The sequence below is a fragment of the Hipposideros armiger genome, unplaced genomic scaffold (genome assembly GCF_001890085.2).
Source record: "Hipposideros armiger isolate ML-2016 unplaced genomic scaffold, ASM189008v1 scaffold_160, whole genome shotgun sequence".
NCBI lineage: Eukaryota > Metazoa > Chordata > Mammalia > Chiroptera > Hipposideridae > Hipposideros > Hipposideros armiger.
In genome coordinates this window covers 2,073,273-2,091,262 of record NW_017731510.1, presented here as the reverse complement: position 1 = coordinate 2,091,262, position 17,990 = coordinate 2,073,273, and the positions used below count along the sequence as shown (strand labels likewise).

At 39.0% G+C, this 17,990-nt stretch overlaps 1 protein-coding gene across 7 annotated transcripts in view; it reads right to left on the bottom strand.

The window, feature by feature from the left end:
• The window catches only part of ATP8A2 (ATPase phospholipid transporting 8A2), a 624,797-nt gene that overhangs the window by 445,074 nt on the left and 161,733 nt on the right, over nt 1-17,990 (bottom strand). For all 7 annotated transcript variants that reach the window (XM_019651455.1, XM_019651453.1, XM_019651451.1 and 4 more), the window contains 6 exons: nt 15,743-15,816; nt 13,516-13,585; nt 12,614-12,741; nt 11,063-11,174; nt 5,176-5,341; nt 432-559 (listed from right to left, as the gene is read on the bottom strand). In XM_019651455.1, coding sequence (XP_019507000.1) covers nt 432-559; nt 5,176-5,341; nt 11,063-11,174; nt 12,614-12,741; nt 13,516-13,585; nt 15,743-15,816 — 678 coding nt within the window. The remainder of the gene's footprint in view (nt 1-431; nt 560-5,175; nt 5,342-11,062; nt 11,175-12,613; nt 12,742-13,515; nt 13,586-15,742; nt 15,817-17,990) is intronic.

Genomic DNA, 17,990 nt, shown 5'->3' with positions numbered 1-17,990 from the left:
CTAAACACTGATATAGACACACTTAAGAGACCTTTTGTCAGCACTAATTAGACTTCAGAGCATGAACAGCAATTGCAGCCATTTCATCCCCACTCACCAGAAGACAAGCATCTGTTAAGCACTCAGTCTCCATTTTCCCACTTAATCCTCACAAAAATTCCTTGAATCGGTACGACCCTTCTCCCCATTTCATAGACCAAGAGGTGGAAATGTTCGGTAACTAGTGACTGCTCTCACTGGCTCAGGGACACCCTGGCCAGAGATCCCTGCACAATTAATCTGGCTGTTTACCTTCCAGATCGAGTAATCAATTAACTATCTGCTTCCTTTTCTGGGAGCTCAATTAAGTGGGTAAAGCTCTGAGAGAGTATTAGAAAAGTGGTTGACATTTCTCCGGCAGCTCAACTGTTAAACACTGCTGTGATACTCACCCAGTTTATAAAAAGGGCTTGAGTATATTTCACAACCTCAAGAGTCACCAGCAAACTGATGGGAATAAGGTTATTGTACAAGATGATGAAAGTCAACAAGTTATATCCAAAATTATCCGAGCTCGAGTCTGTGGAAGAAAACCAGAATATCTATATAGCTTTAGTTGGTCTCCATTAAGTTTCCTTTTATTTTATCATTTTGGAATTTTTCTAAAAGTTGTTCACAAAAAAAAAAAAAATCTACCAGCTTATGTATACATTTAGAGATTCAAGGTAGAGTAGTTATTGAGCACCTACTATGGGGCACCAACTATGAATACAAACACTGCTAAGACATAATCTCTTCCAATAGAGAGCTGGCTTCTAGTAGGAGGTGGTGGGGGAGGGGAGTAAGCGGAAGAAGCATACCCCTCAATGCGACCATGCAGCAGGATACATCTACTAAAGCGAAGTCCTAGGGCATGGCAGAAACTAGGACAGAAGATTTTTTAATGAGAAGGCATGGTCACCCAAAGACCATCCAGAAGAATAGAGATTTTAGTCAAGTTTTAGAGGACAGACAGAAGACAGCTAACTAAAAAGGATGTAGAAAAGAGGACATTTCAAGTAGTTGTAAGGAATATCTACAACCTCATTAAGGTATGAGTATATTTGGGATACTCCAAGGAATTGGTAAAATGGAAAAAAATGTGTGAATAGGTAAAACAGGTGAAGAGAGGGAGGCAGGCGGGAAGCCTTGAGCCCATTTATTGAAGATAAAAGAAGGAATATCTTGATGGAACAAGATCCCTAAAGATGGAATAAGACGCTTAAGGAATAGAACCCAAAGCAGGGTCAGGGTCAGATTGGAGAGGAAGAGGGACCAGGAGAGGGAAAAGAGGAACAAGTTCTTTGCATATCAAAGGGGAAAGTTCTTTGAACTGAAGTCAAAGCTTCAACAGTGACAATGTAAATGTGAAGTGTGATGGCTTTTACCAGAGCTACTCAGATTTTACCAGAAGGCAGAAAGCATTATGGGTGAGGTGAAAAAAACATTTTTCCACTGTAAATCATGCAGCTAATACTGGAGTTTGACATTAACTGAGCAATTTAAACACCAGTCTCCATAAAGCCTGTATCCTAAGATAGTGTCCATGTTATTTACCCAGACCATGACATTTTGGAACTGACTACGTATGCATGCAAAGTATCTGTCTTCACATTTGAAGCTAGACACATAACGTGGTCCAAATCCAAAATTTAAGAACCAAAACCAAAGGATTTTGATGCAAGTTACAACTGAAGTCCCAATCACATTTCTCACATCTGTAAAGTGGCAGTAAGAGTTGTCCTAGGCAGCTCAAAGTGTATGAGTTTTTTACATGAGATAATTAAAAAAAGAAATCAGTTTAACCAAAATACATTGAAAGATGGGAATAAAAATTACCCTAAGAAAATATCCCAAAATTTTAAAATTCACATTTATTCTTAAAAAAAAATTGTCATTAAATTTTATTTATTTTCTGGAAATGCTGTTGTAAGGAGACTGGCAAATCTTCTCTCCCCCCCCCCCAAAAAAAGCAATAAAACTGGACAAAACTGTCAAAAACAAGCATTTAAAGTGCTTAGAAACTGATCATAAAGTATATAAAAAAACTCAAAAGCACAGTCAAGAAAATCTATTCAATCTTGGTAAGTGGAAGCCTTGGGTATTTAATCCAAAGGCAGTTTCCCCCTCCTTTTCCCAATATCCATGTTGCTTAAGTTCTGTTCTGAGTGGGTGGTTGGGGCAGGCCATGAAAACTAGCAGCTCTCATCTTGCCCCACTCAGCTCCATGCTGCATAAATCTATCACAGGGTGGGGCAGGCTGCTACTGTAGAGTGGGGCAAGTGGCCAGGACAGGAACAGTCTGACAGAGCTGACACTTTTTGGAGCAGAGCATGAAAAAAGCCATGCCCAGGGCACTGTCAAAAATAATAGAGTTCCCAGTGGCTAATAATCCGGGAAGACAAATATCTTACAATAGTAGGGACAAAAAAAAAAACCCCAGCAGATTAGCCAAAAATTAAATGACGTTTCATGGAAACAGATGGCAAAAGAAATCTCACTAAGATCACACTCAACCCTCATGGTCCAGAAGTTCATGTCCATGCACAAGGCTGCACATACTTAGAAGGAACCAGAGAAGGTGCTTGTGAGCTACTAGTCTCTGGTTGAATACTGGCACTTTTAAATTTCCCAAACATTAAAGGCATTCCCCAAGCCACATGCAGATCAAACAACAAAGGGTTAGTTTAAGAACAACCTCTGACCAGTCACTGGCTGACCACTAAGCTATGCTGACCCCTAGGAATCTGAGCTTAAACATAAAAACAAGGAGAGGGCTTTTGAGTACTAATGAGGATAGGGTTTCTTTCTGAGGTGATAAAAATGTTGTAAATTTAGGTAGTGGTAAGGGTTGCATAATTCTATGAATATACAGTTGACCTTAGAACAACATAGGTTTAAACTGCAGATCCACTTATACACAGATTTTTTTTCAATAAATACCTGTAGTGTTTTCAGTCCTCAGATGGGAGTCTGAGAACATGAAGGGCCAACTATGTGCACTGATCTATGCCATTGTACATAAGGAACTTAAGAATCCATGAATTTGGGTATGTATGGGGGGCCCTAGAACCAATCCCCTATGGATAGTGAGGGGCAACTAGTTTTGGGGGGAGTCAAAAGTTATACACAGATTTTTGGCTATGTTGTGCCCCAATCCCTATATTGTTCATGGGTCAAGTGTACTAAAAATAACTACATACCTCGAACTATACATTTTTTAAAATTAAAAGGTAAAATCATGGAAATAGAACTGAGCAGTAACATCAGAGGCTATACACTGCAGGAAAAAACAGACTTTACCAAATGAGTCTAGGCAAGTCATTAATCAAATAAACAAAAAACAGCAACAACAAGCTCCAGGAGGAAGAGGAAATCAGAATGCCAAGTTACTGCAATATATTACCTCAAACGCCCAGTTTCCAACAACAACAACAAAAATTATGATACAGAAAAAAAGAAAGAAAGAAAAACAGGGAGAAAAAGAAAAAACAAGCAACAGAAACTGCCTTTTAAGGAGGTGGCCCAAATAATGGACCTAACAAAGACATCAAAGCATTATTATACATATATTCAAAGAACTAAAGAAAACTGTTTAAAGCTTTCAAAGAAAGTAGGATGACAATGACTGATCAATTAGAAAATAGTGATAAAGAGACAGAAGTTTTAAAAGAAAAAATCAAATGGAAATTCTGGAATTGAAATATATAATAATTCAAATGAAAAAAAAATCACTAGTGGAGCTCAACAGTAGATTTGAGCTTGCAGAGGAGAGAACAGACAAACTTGAATATAGATCAATAGAGATTATCCAATCTAAAGAACAGAAAGAAAAAAAGAAAAAAATATTAAAAAGAGCCTCAGAGACCTGTTAAGACACATCAAGTGGACTAGCATATACATAATGGAAGTACCAGAAGGAGAGGGGAGTGAGAATGTGGCAGAAACAATATTTAAATAGATAATAGCTGAAAGCTTCACAAATTTGATGAAAAATATTATTATACATATCCAAAAATCTCAACAAACTCCAAAAAGAATAAACTCAAAATTATTGTAAACCAAAGATAATTTTGAAAGCAGCAATAGAAAAATGTCTCACATACAAGGGAAAAAAAAAAACTCAATAAGATTAACAGCTGACGTCTCATATGTACAATGGAGGCCAGAAGGTAGTGGGATGGCACATTCAAGTACTGAAAGGAAAAAATGTCAACCAAGAATTCTACAAGAATTCTGTATTAGCAAAACTACCCTTCCAAAACAAGAGAAATTAAGACATTCCAAGACAAAAACTAAGAAGATTTGTTTTATCTAATCTGCCTTATAAGAAATACTAAAATTCTCCAAGATAAAAGAAAGTGACACAAGACAGTAATTAAATCCACATAAAGAAACAAAGGGCAGCAGTAAACGTAATTAATTATATAGGTACTTATAAAAGACAATGTAATTACATATTTTTTATCCTTTCTTTTAGATTTAAAAAATGGCAAAAATGTCATTATAAAATTACATTGTTGGACTTATATCCAGATGTAGTACATATGTGAGCACAAAGGAGTGAGGACAGAATGAAGCTAAAAGAAGCAAAGAAATAACATGTAACTAAAATCCACAGGAAGAAATGAAGAGCAGTGGAAATGGTAAATAAGTAAGTAGGTTAAAACAACTCTGTAAGTATACTTCTTTTAGCTTCTTTAAAAGATGTAAGATTATATAAATCAATTACAACACTTATTGCATAATAACATAGATAGATATAATATATATGACAATAACAGCATAAAGCAGGGAAGAAATAGATCTATACTGGAGTAAAATTTTTGTATTATACTGGAACTAAATTACTATTAATCGGAAGTAGATGCTCATAAACTAAGACATAAATTGTAACCCCTGGAGTAACCACTAAGAAAATAACTTAAAAAAAATAGTTTAAAAATAACCATTTGAATATAAAACAATCCCCAAATGTGTCCATCTCCACTTCATCATGTGATTCCTAATTTTTCATTCTCCTTGATAGGCTGGCAGTATACAGAATAGTCAAAGGGTGGACAAGGACGGCATGGCGACCACACATAAACCATGCTTGGAAGGATTGCCCAAAAAGGTTTTGTCCAACTCCAACAAGCAACACACCCCAATACTTACCCATCTTCTTGATGTACCAGTTATTTTCACCTTGAGACCCATTCCAGTACAGGGCCCCCGCTGAGCTCACCAAGGCCATGACCAAGAGGATGCCAAACAACACCAGGATCTGCACGTTGGTCACTTTCTCAACATTCGATCTCTTAAGAGGTGCTTTGGTGGAATTCTGCATGACAACATCTAAAATCAATAAGGGTCACAGAAGAGACTTGGGGGCAAGGAGTAGGGAGAAAAGGAGGTAAGTGACCCATGTTCAACAAATCAAAAGTAAAAGACTAAATTTTTTTGGCCAAATAACCAATGAAATTAAAAAGTGTACCATATTCCTAAAGTCAACAGCTAGTTTTAAATAAAGATGACAGAAGACACACTCTATCATTTTAAAGAACACATTTCAATTCTACATGATTCAACCTGTACTTCTTATGATTACATTTTAGCATAAAATTAGCTACTTTCATTATCTTAGAACACAACAGATTATAAATCATTTCAGTCCAATTTAGAAAACATAAGAATGATGCTAATTCAAGAGAAACTTAAAGATTCTAAATCATAAAATATCTAGAATCTTCAAAGTAACAACATATCTCTACAATTAATATACAAAGAGAGATTTTGAAAGTACACATTTTCCTTCCAACATCTTAAAATTTAATTGAGAAAAAAGACATACACAAACATATACATACATCAATAACGCAAAACAGAACATTAATAGGTGTGAAAATAAATGAATGGACAAAGAATTCATTTGGAAAACTGAACAAGAAACAAGCAGGAAAAGTCAGGAAAGTTCTAGTGGCCAGGAGAAATCTGAATGGAGTCCTGAATCATAAATAGAATACAAACTGGAAGGTAAAAAAAAAAAAGCAAAAAGACAGCCTAACTATCTGTAAACGTAAACATGCACAGCCGGATTTCTCACTGCTGATGGGGAAACCAGCCCAACGAGTTCAGATTCATGAAGGCCAGATTCAAAGGCCACTGCACATTCAGTGGAAAATCGGGGACTATATCCTCTCAGCAGAGGAAAAGTCAATAGAACCGTTTACACTAGGCAGGTATGTACTTTGAAGTCATTTTACAATATTAAAGCTTTTCTGAAGGTAGTTGTGCTGGGCAGGATAATTAATGCCCACCCACCCCTACCCCCAATGATGTCCATATCCTAATACCTGGACCCTATGAATATGTTACTTTACATGGCAAAAGGGACTTTGCAGGTATGATTAAATTAAGGGCCTTGATTTGGGGAGATTATCTTGGATTATTCAAGTGGACCTAATCTAACAGGTCCTTAAAAGCAGAGAAAAGGGGAGATTGTTTCCCAGGTATGGTCAGAGGAAGACAAGACTACAGAAGAATGGTCAAAGAGATGCAACCTTGCTGGCGTTAAAGATGGAGGAAAGGGGCCACAAGCCAAGGGCTTCCAGCAGCCTCTAGAATGCTGGGGAAGCAAGGAACAGATTCTCCTCTAGAGCCTCCTAGCGTGTTCTGTGGAAAGGGATGCTGCCCTGCAGGTCTCCTGGTATCAGACTTCCAACCTACAGAACAACTTTGTGTTGTTTTAAGCTTAAATGTGTGTAATTTGTTATGGCAGCAAAAGGATATTAATACAGTCATACAACAGATGGTAATAACCCACTCCTAGAGGTGAGCAGAGCTTGGATTATATCAGAAAACAGGAAGTGGACAGGGGCCATGGGCACAGGGGTTCTGGTCTGCAGGTCTCCTTCCATGAGTCATGAGATTGCCTCTTTAAAGGTAACACTGATTTGCAAAGATCAGCTGACTTGAAAGCTTCTAGGGCACCAGCTGGTCATAAAAATGGTGCCATGTGCCAAATGTAAGTCAGTACTCTCCTTCACTATTCTTGATTTATCTGATCATTAACAAGAGCTAGGATGAAAATGTCTCTGAAAATAAGAATAGAAATAGTCACAATTTAAAATAAAATCAAGATGAAAATAGGAGGCAATTCCTAAGTTCCATAGAGATGCCCATACCACAACATCACTGAAATTGTTATCTCAATTCTGTCACCAAGCCCAGAAATGCTAGTATTATGGACATGATTTCCTGTGGGGGTGGGGAGTTGAGGAAGTGTTATACTAGCGATTTTGAAAAACTGAGTCCTTTAAGGATCTAAATAGCACAACAGCATTTTCCTTTATATACTCATACTCTTTTCTCCCTTTAGTTCTCTAAATTATTTGTCCTTTAAAGACTTTAAAAAAATTTCTCTAAAATCTAAATGGAAATCCATTAGTAAAAGCTGACCGATCATCAATCAAATACCATCTAAAGGTCGATGGGGACAACACATCACCTCCAGCCTGAGGTCAAGAGCCAAGAAACCAGTTCCAAGCCTGCCTATCCCAGTCTTTTAAAAGTAAAGATGTTATCGGTTTTAATAAAGATTCATTGGAGGCATAGACAGAAAACAATTGACCATAAATGTCATTTCTATGACTCCATTAGTTTACTGATTTCTGATTTTTTCCAGCGGTTAAATCCTGGCCAGTTAACAGGGTGAGGAAAAGTTACCTTTCATCCAACACAAGAGCCCAAAACTTCAGGCTTCCACACGTGTACCTTGTGGGAACCCAAGCTCTGCCCATCCGTTCCCATCAGCTGACCATTTCGACTTACAGTGATGAGCCTGTAATGTTAAATTCCCACTAACATTATAAGTTCTTATATACAATTCTTAGAAAGCACTGCTGCTTCTGAGTAATGGAGTTCTTAACAGAAATAGGCCATAATGTCAGAGTTTTGTAAAAGTTTACATCTGACCTGAATTGTACACACTTCATTTCCTCCTAAGAAAGCAGTCAGTGGAGAACTAGTTAGAAAATGGACTTGGGAGCCAGACTGCCAATGTTTGAATCCCAGCTCTCTCTCTTACTGGGTGTGTAACTTTGGTAACTTACTTAGACACCCTGTGCCTCAATGTCCACATCTAAAAAAAAAATTAGAAATAATAGTATCTTCCTCACAGAGCCATTGTGAGGATCAAATGGGTTAACACATGCCTATTGCTTAGAACAGGGCATGGGCACTAAGTATTTGCTGTAATTCCTGTGATAATATCTGTCTTTCCCATTAAATCAACCAACAGCAACAGTAGACAATGAAGTATTTCTACATGTAACTACACTAAACATGAAGCAAGAGAGCTTTGGAGAATAGAAGGCATTGAGGGGAGAGTCTGAAAAACAAAACAAAGTAGAAGAGCCCTAAAGCAATCGTGTTTCCTCTTTGTGGTCAAGTTATACAAGTACAGATGAAAAATGTTATTTCACAAACAGGATGGTTTCCAGCTATGTGTGTTATACTATATTCCTTTTGGAAACTCATTATTTTTACTTGTTGTTTCAGCCCCAAAGGCACAGCAAGTCCAGCACAGATGTTTCTGGGGCTTTCTATTATTGTGTACTTGAAGAGTCAACATGTAATAACCCTTGCAAAGGGGTTTGTTTCTCACATCTAGGTACAAGGAAATGTGCTCATCACACTCAGGAGATGCAAGCTTCATGAGGCAACAGTGCATACCTTCTCACTAAAGAGACGATGGGATCATTTTAAGTGTAACTTAATTATCTCTTACACCTTAGCTACAAAGCTGTATTACCAAAGTATGAATCTAGAAAAACAGTATTTCATCCTGAGAAAAAAGCCAGTGTACCAGGAATCTTTTAGAGGGGTTAAATTTGTCATGTGCACAACCTGAAAACTAGTCTTGGGCTAGCTCCTTGTGATCTCTTTGTCACTTGATAAAAAACAGAAGTGATCTGTGCTTAGGGGAGCTCCGAAAGTGTCAGACAGTAGATGCTGGCACTGGGCTCAGAAAGTCAGAAAATCCTTACTAGGTGGCAGAGCACTATTTATCAAGATAAATTCTTCACAGACAAGTGCTCAGAAGCAACAAACTTAAATCTTTCCCATCAACACTTCTGAACGAGCGAGGAACCAGCAAGAAGGATGAATTGGGCACATCTCAGACACACTGACTAATCTTAACCCTTCCCAGAGCTTCCTCACAGCCATCGCCCCTCCCACCCACACGCCCTCTGTAACCATCCCACCACACCTGAGGCCCTACCATTCCAGGACCAGCACTTCTCTATGTCCTGGCCCTCCTTCAGAAGCTGGCCTCCTGCCCCCTGCCTTGTCCAGCTGAAGACACTCCCTCCCTAAAGTCCCCTCGAACCGAGGGTGCTCCAGGAAAGACTTGCGCCCCTCAGAATCTGAAGATTATACTATTGAATGTATCTGTGGGATTCAGTGATACTTCTGACACTTTATTTTTCTAATGCCATGTTAAAAACTCACTTGTAAAAGTCATGCCATTTGGCTACACTACCTTCTGCCTCTTCCCTCAGCAAACCTATCATCCTCTCAGTCACTTCCCCTCACGCCCTGAAGACTTGAGCTTTGGCTTATGGTACTGTCTCTTCCCTAGCCCTGCCATTATCCAACCTTCAAAACCACAGCACCAACCCATCCAATGCCTTAGTCTCTGAGTCCTTTTGTCTTCAACATCGAATGGCCTCCATTCACCTCCTACTTCCATGGTTCACTCCCAGGTCCCTCCACTCTACAAACCTTCCACCCCAGAGATTCAAAGAGTGATCAGCTGTCACTCAGCATCTCCAACAATCTTCTTGAACTTCAATGAGTCTCTCAATCCACCTAGTCCTCCCATCTCCCTCCTCTATCTCCACTACATGACCCAGCAGGTGTGCACATTGGGGTCCATCACTTCATCTGTCCTAGTAAGTATTGAACTCTCTCTTCCTACATCATTTGACCTCAAAGAGTGGATCAACACAATAGCCTCCCTTCTCCAAATCCACATCTAAAATGTGCTTCTTAGAATAATTCTTAGTGGCTATCCAACTGACACCCCCAAATCTGGGTTGGTTGACCCTTCTACATACACCCAAAGCACTTTGTAATGACACACATTACAATACTGATCTCTCTACATGGTAATTCCCTACTACCCCTTAGTCTGTGTGGCTCCCAGAGGAGAAGACTGGGCCTTTCACGATTGTAACCACACAGCCGGGCACAAGGCGTGGTACACAGTGGTCACTAAACATTTTTAAATTAAGACATATCGTCAATTATGTGCCATAGAAATTATACAAAAAGGCAGACCAGCCAAAAGTCCAATTCTCATTAATAGCTACCATTAGTAAAATAAGATGACAAGTGATATCAAAGAAATATAAGAAATGACACATACAGACACAGATTTATGCAGAATTTCAAAATTTCCTGACAAAATATGTCATAATATAAATGTGGGATGCAAATATGCAATTAATTTAAAAAACATTAGCAGGGAAAAAGAGCAAAATCATGTTTGATTTTTTTTTTGGCATATGAAGAATAAGCATTAGTTTGAAAATAATTGATTTTTACATTGTCTAGAATTCAGTTAAATTAGACAATTTACTGTAAAACCCTAAGTAATGGGGTGAGGAGCAGAAGTAGTGAGAGCAATAAAGAAAGGACAAGTCCCCATTTAAGTCCAGAAGGTAAAATAAGTTAGAACTGATTGTCCCCCTAAAATCTGGGAAACAAAGACCATTGAGATTTCAAACAAGAGGTAACAAATATCTGATACAAGAACAGAAATCCAGGGGAAACTACAGAGAGAACCAAAATAAAGGCATTTCCTTCCCAAATTTAGGTTCATAGACATACTGGAGCTTCCTAAATGCAACATCTGCATTTCCACTCTCTATGCCATAAAAACAGAAAAAAAAAAAGAAGGGAGGGAGGGAGGGAGGAAGAAAGGAAAGAGGGGACGGGAGAAAGAAAGAAAGGAAGGCTAAAATCGGCATTGTTTTTCAGCACAGAAACGTTTTACCTGCATGAGTTTGGTGTCGTGTCCCGTGTAAACAACTATGCCAAAGACCCACTGAGTATTTCTAAGCTGTGTACCTCTTAATAAGATCTGGTCAGGCCCAAGGGCAACAGGGCTAAAAATAAGAAACAACATTTATATTTAATTATAGTCTGACAAATGAGTATGAGCTTTCCCCCTTAAACATAAACCCACCATAAATCAAATGTTTCCTTTAGTCAAATTTGAACTATTTCACTGAGAAATAGGTTGCCATTAGCTTACTCTAAAAAAAAAAAAAAAAAAAAAAAAAAAAAAAGCACAAAAAGTTTTCTCTTATCCCTTCATCACTACACTACAGGGAAAAAAAAAGTTTTTCCTATAAAAAGTTAGAGGGAATTGTGTATCTTATAACCCTGTTAAGAAACTCAACACCCTAAAAAAAAACAAAAAAAAAACTCAACACCCTAAAAGGAAATTGTTAAAATAGCCAGCAGTTTATTCATTTGGGAAACCCAGTTTATTTCATGCCTGTGGTAAAGGGTGCAGGGAAGCAATAAAGCTACATTATCAAATTTGTCAGGGATGGCTTAATGATTAGATAAAAAGTTGAGTGATAATGTAGAAATCCAAAATGGGAGCCTAGGAATGGCTCTGCACACCAAATGAAAATCAAGGAAGCAGTCACACGTAGTTGTCATGGGTATTTGGGGTAGATCCCCATGATGGGGTCCTTCCCTTTGGGTCTGATCAAAATACCAAGGTGGGAAGCCTTCATCGGTAAGAACCATGCAGGTTAAAGATGGGCAGAGGGTAGAAACTGCACCTCAACATAATGACAAAAAAATGACTCTCCAACAATAAAACAATGCCAAGAGGACAAAGACAACAGAATACAGACAACAGGGCACTGAATATTCTAAAGGAAGACAACAAATATTCTAATTGTTGTTCCTTTCATTCAACTTTCTAAAAACAAATGCTACTTAAAAGAATGCTAGTCAAAAAAAAAGCTTCCTAATAAACATATTAGCTTTTTTACACCTCAGACCCCTGTCTACTGCTTTTCTGAACAATTTTATACAGCCAAAACCATCTCTCCTCCCTGGCAGGTAATATATACAGAAAGAACAGACCAGTGCTGTGAATCTCATTTCAGACCCTCTGGCTGTTTTTCTTAACAAAAAAACAATTATTTCCTTAAATTTAAGGGAAGGTTTAAATTGATTGAAATAGTATTTCAAAAAAAGCTCGGTCTCTCATATCTAAACTCAACATAAAGAAACCTCATTGTTTTGAAATGTTATGAAAACAGGAAACAAACTTATATTTTCCAAAGCACCAGTAATTCCTAGTCCCATTTAAAAAAAGAGAGAAAGAAGGGCCGGCCGAGTGGCTCAGTTGGTTAAGAGCTTGCTCAAGGGTTTGAGCTCTGAGCAACAGCGGTTCGAGTCCAGCCCAAGCTGAGTTGCCAACAGGTGGCAGGATGGCTCAGCTAAAAAAATAAAAAGAGAGAGAGAGAGAGAGAGAAAGAAAAAAAGAAAAAAAACCCACTAATTAAAGGGAAAGTGATACCTTTTCCCATCTACGTTTAAGTTTCCAGTGAAGTCATAGAGGTGGCGGTTGGGCCCTTCACACTCTATAGTTCCAGATAACTTCATCAACACTTCCCTTGTTTGCATATCAGCAGTGTGAGTCAAACCCTAAAATGTTAAACCAAAAGAGGAAATTGAATACAATCTTCTGGGTTTAGGGACAACATTCTACATCCCCACTCTTAATCTAAAGGAAATGGTGAATCATCTAAAATGGAATAACTTGAGGAGGCTAAGAAATCAAACTATTATCGCACAAGATGGACGTTACAGGCAGCTTTTTTACAGACAGCAAACTAATGCAAAAAGTTTCAAAAGAATTCAATGAAGCAGAAAGCTAAGATCCCACCACCGTACTGGAAACATCCATGTTTAGTAACAATACACATACTCAAACACCTCACAGAAAGCATACTTATTAGCTATACTCTAACTCTGGTTGTAAACATAGAATAAAGAATCCCTTTAATACAGTATTATATCTAGCACCCAGTAATTCTTCTTTAAACAGAAAAAATAGTCTAAATCAAATATCTGAGGTAGAAAAGAAAAATATGTGGACAGAATTATCCAAATCAATTTTATGCAGCATAAAATTTAACTGTCAAATGCTTGAAGTGTTTATTGTATTAAAAACTATTCTTTGTTCTAGAATTAATATAACTTGGATGAAGCCCACTGTTTTGACTCTGCCCGCACTGTCAAGGAGTTCCCTTCATAATACAAGGCATGTTCTTCCTGGAGACTCCATTAGAGTTAAGGCATAATCTTTGTGGCAGAACATTTTCTTCTCTAGAAAATGCATTGAGTGGTACATGGGAGGGGGACCAGATTTGCGATTTTGGTCTCCATAACAACACAGGTCATCAAAGGTAACTTTACCTGACGTATTTTAAGGTTCGTCTCCCCGTCTAGATTGGCTGTTTCAACATAACACATTGCCTGAGGTTCACTATGGAGAGAGAGGGAAAAAAGCCAAAGTTAAGTAAGGTTCCCTCCACAGATTCACAGCTCATAGAGTCTCCACTATGGAAACTATGTGTGCTGATCAGCCCTTCAAAATAGTACAGTTGGCCCTTGAACAGCGCGGGGGTTAGGGGCACTGACATCCACATTGTTGCACAATCGAAAATCCAAGCTTATCTTCTGACTCCCCCAAAACTTAACTATCCTCAGTTGTCCCTTGGTACCTGCAGATTGGTTCCAGGACCCCCCATGGATACCAAAATCTGTGGATGCTCAAGTCCTCTATAAAATGGCAGATCAATGCATACAGTCGGCCCTCCACACCCCCCAACTCCCAACCATGAATTGAAAACAGAGCAGGTATTTATTGAAAAAAATCCATGTATAAGTGGACTTGAATAGTTAAACCATGTTGTGCAAGGATCAACTGTATAAACAATCACTTTAGAAGTAGTAATTGAGTAGAAAGACAAACACTTGTCTTTGGGGCTCAATAGCAACACAAAGCTGTTTGCCCAATGGTCCACCCACGTGGGCCCCACATAATGGCTGCTTGATCTCAGGTAGACAGAAACAACTGAGGATGAATGAGAAGGGGTGGGGAAAGGTTAGGGCAAACACATGATGCTTTAGCTAAGACCCAACCAACAGGTGTGAGTGACCCTTAAAGTCTGAGACCTGGCCTGCTCTTCCAGACCTAAAGAGCCTCCCCAGGCCCAGCCTGCATAAACACATCTTTTCCAGAAAATTACAGCCAGAAGGGTTCAGGAATCAAGGCAGAGGCTTGGCAAGCCTTTAGTGCCCTGACCTTTCACTACGTCAACAGGCGAGTTTTTAATCAAAACACCTAATTTTAAGGACAGAAAACTCAAAGAATAAAAACAATCATAGCAGATACTGCTATTCCCAATCTTCAGAGTTAGGCAGCATAATTAATAGTTAAGAGAATTAATGGTTAGGCGAATGGATTCTGTAAACCACTGGCTAAGTTCGAATCTCCTGCACTACCTTCACTGGCTACATGGCTTTGGCAATAGTTCAATCTCTCTCAGCAGGCTGCTTGGCACAAAGTACAGTCTCAAGCACTAATGAGCATCCTGCAAACATGACATCAGCTTGGAAAAACAATCTCATATTCCAACCAGGTTTCCTGAGGGCCACAACTAAATTAGGCCCCAAACTATCAAGTGGTCCACATTTTACTATTTCTAAGAGTCTGTTTGTAACCAATCATTAGGAACAAACACGAATCCTGCCCTATGTACGTGGTGCTTTCACCCCTCTACAGGCCTGTGGTCTATTTTTAAACCTTTGATCTTAAGCAGAAAATTCATGTTAAGGCTTAAAATCTAATGTGATCACATACAATAAAAGAAACACTGTTTGCCATCAAAGAAAATGCAGACACTATGAGCACCTATGATTCCCAACAGGGATGTAGGAAATGTTAATGTTAACATATTGTTTAACCTTGAACTCAAGGTTAGAAGTTTATTCTTATTCTAATTTTGGCATTCCTTCTTTGATATATAATTACACGTATCAAGAAAAGTCAAGGACTGTGTTGTCCATTATTTTCGCCACTTAGTGATGATACCTTTCTGGCACAAAACAACTTACAGAACATGGCAATGATACTTGGGTAAAAAGGGAGCAAAATGTGGATGAGTGAAGAGGAAACACCATGTGCCGGTCATGTCTATGCTGAGAAAATTCCCGTGGTTCTCTGAATAGCTAGTAAAGGGAGGTACTGGGTTCCGCGGGAAAGGCAGCTGGCAGGACCCAACAGGAGACAGGATCTAAGTCTCAGATATGCTGCCACCTGGAGGTTACTGAACGAATCACTCCACTGCTCTCGAATGTCCCTGCAACTGAGGAACGGCCCTGAATAGCCAGCCATAAGACAAAAATGAATCACAAAATGTAAAGAGGTCACAGAAAGCACAAAGGAATAAATGGGAGACAGAAAATTTAGGATTAAGTCAGTAAAATGCAAATGACAGGTTATGGGAGAATAGGCCAGAGAGAGAAGGCTGGTGACTCACGGTACAAGGGAAAGGGTGGCACTAGGTTTGGCAGTCACCATTTACTATTTCATTGTTTTTAACATTTCATAAAATGTGCCCACTGTAGCATAGCTGACCTGGAGGAGAGCAGGACCATGTCTGCTGGAAGATACTGCCCATTGATGACCTTCACAATGTCTCCCACCGTCACCTAGAAAACCAGGGACAAGGACAGAGAAGCATGAAAAAAAAGAAAGCACAAATGATGACAAAGGTGGTTAAATATATGAAGAAAGATTACTATATAACTATGCCATGAAGTTTAAGATGGAGGAGCCCAAATTCTTCTGCTTGCCGAGAACAAAAGAAAAAATCTTTCAGTATAGATAAATGGTGCTATTGTCTCTTTGCAATGATGCTGAATGAAAAAGAAAAAAAAACAAAAAAGAAAGCGAGTGGGAAAGATGAGTCAGAACTATCAAGGTCTCATTTTCTTATAATTATGCATCCACTTATAAATCCCACAGCTTCCACTGGAACAACTCCACAGCTGTACCCAGTCAGGTAGTGTGGGTAAGTAAGTGCACAGCTCTGGGTTCAAATCCACTGGCCATACATCCTCCTTATGAGTTGTGTGTAATCGTGAGCAACTCATGTAAACTCCGTGTGCCTCAGTTTTCTCATCCATATGAGGTCAGACAATTAAGTTTGCAAAGTCATCCTCGAAAAAGTGCTACATACCTCATTGCTGAATATCACTATGGTCACCTTTGAAGTACTCCCCTTAGAAAAGCTATGCACTGACGCCAGCGCCTAGTCCACCCTTCAAAGCAATTTTGGAACTCTTTTCCTATAATGGCCATCAGAGCTGTTGTCATATTACCCTTGATGTCCTGAATGTCATCAAAATGTCTTTCTTTCAATATTTCCTTTCTCTTCAGGTAAAGAAAGAAGTCAGTAGGGGACAGATCAGGTGAGTAGGGAGGGTGTTCCAATACAGTTATTTGTTTACTGGCTAAAAACGCCCTCACAGACAGTGCCATGTGAGCTGGTGCATTGTCGTGATGCAAGAGCCATGAATTGTTAGCAAAAAGTTCAGATTGTCTAACTTTTTCACTCAGCCTTTTCAGCACTTCCAAATAGTAAACTTGGTTAACTGTCCAGTAGGTACAAATTCATAACGAATAATCCCTCTGATATCAAAAAAGGTTAGCGACATCGGTGCAATAAGTTTGTGAACTTAATTGTTAGACCTCGTATAATGAGGTCAACAGCACATATTTCATGGGGTTATGGTGAGGATCAATTGAACTAATACAAGTAAATTTTCTCCATTTTAGAAATGCAGAAGCTGAGGTTCAAAGTGATATAACTTGTTCAAGGTCACACTGCCAGTGAGTGTGTTGGAACCCAGATTCAAAACTGAACAATTTGGCCAGTGGTCTGATTAACAGACAATACTAGATTCACCCAAGAACAGTCCATCTAAAAGGTCCCCTGGATATATACCACATAAAACAAAAAAAAAATTGTACTCATATAGCTTCAAAAAACTGCCAGAAAAAAGAGTCATGGTCAAAGTCAGAGACCACCTTGGGAAGCAGACTCCACTGGACAGAAGACCCTAAGCCAAAGAAACAGGCCCTTGTCTGAAGAACATGAGTGCCATGGTCAAGGGTCTATAAACCCTGTAAATAACATCACAGAAACATGGGGCTGGATGAAACCTGGGCTTTCATGTCAGGCAAGGCCAGGCTCAAGTCCAAGCTTCACAGACACACTAGCTCTGGATCTTGACAAGCCCTTCACCGCTCTGAGTTCCCGTGTCCTCACTTATAAAGCAGGGACATACCACCACTGACCTGGTAGGGCTGACATGTGACGAAGGAAGTATGTGCAAGCACCTGGCATGAAACAGGCCCGCACTGTCAGCCTCCACCAGCGTGAGTGTAAATGAATGGGCACTGTGAGTGTGAAAATCAAAGATGGCAGAATTCACTCACGGCACAAGAAGAAAAGCCATTCCTAGTGCACTAACAATTTCAAAACTCAAAATGGGCACTAGGTTTTCTGTTTCTTATTCTAATCTCTGTTAGTATTCTCTTAGAAATCAAGAATTTCACATGATGTGATATTTGTGAAAAGCTACTGGATCTTGCAAGCTGGGAGAATGGCCTTGGCAGGGGCCTAGATTTAATTTTCTATAAGAAAAAGGAAGGTTTACTGAAAGGTATCCTACTAGTGCTGTGAATTACTTATCAAAGTGTGTGGGGAAGTCTAAGGAATTGGGCTCAACATAAGGAAGGGTGGTAGAAATTAAATTCCAGAACCACTGTACGTTGGAAGTTAGTGTCCAATTTTAAGGCCAAAGGAAGGCATTTGATT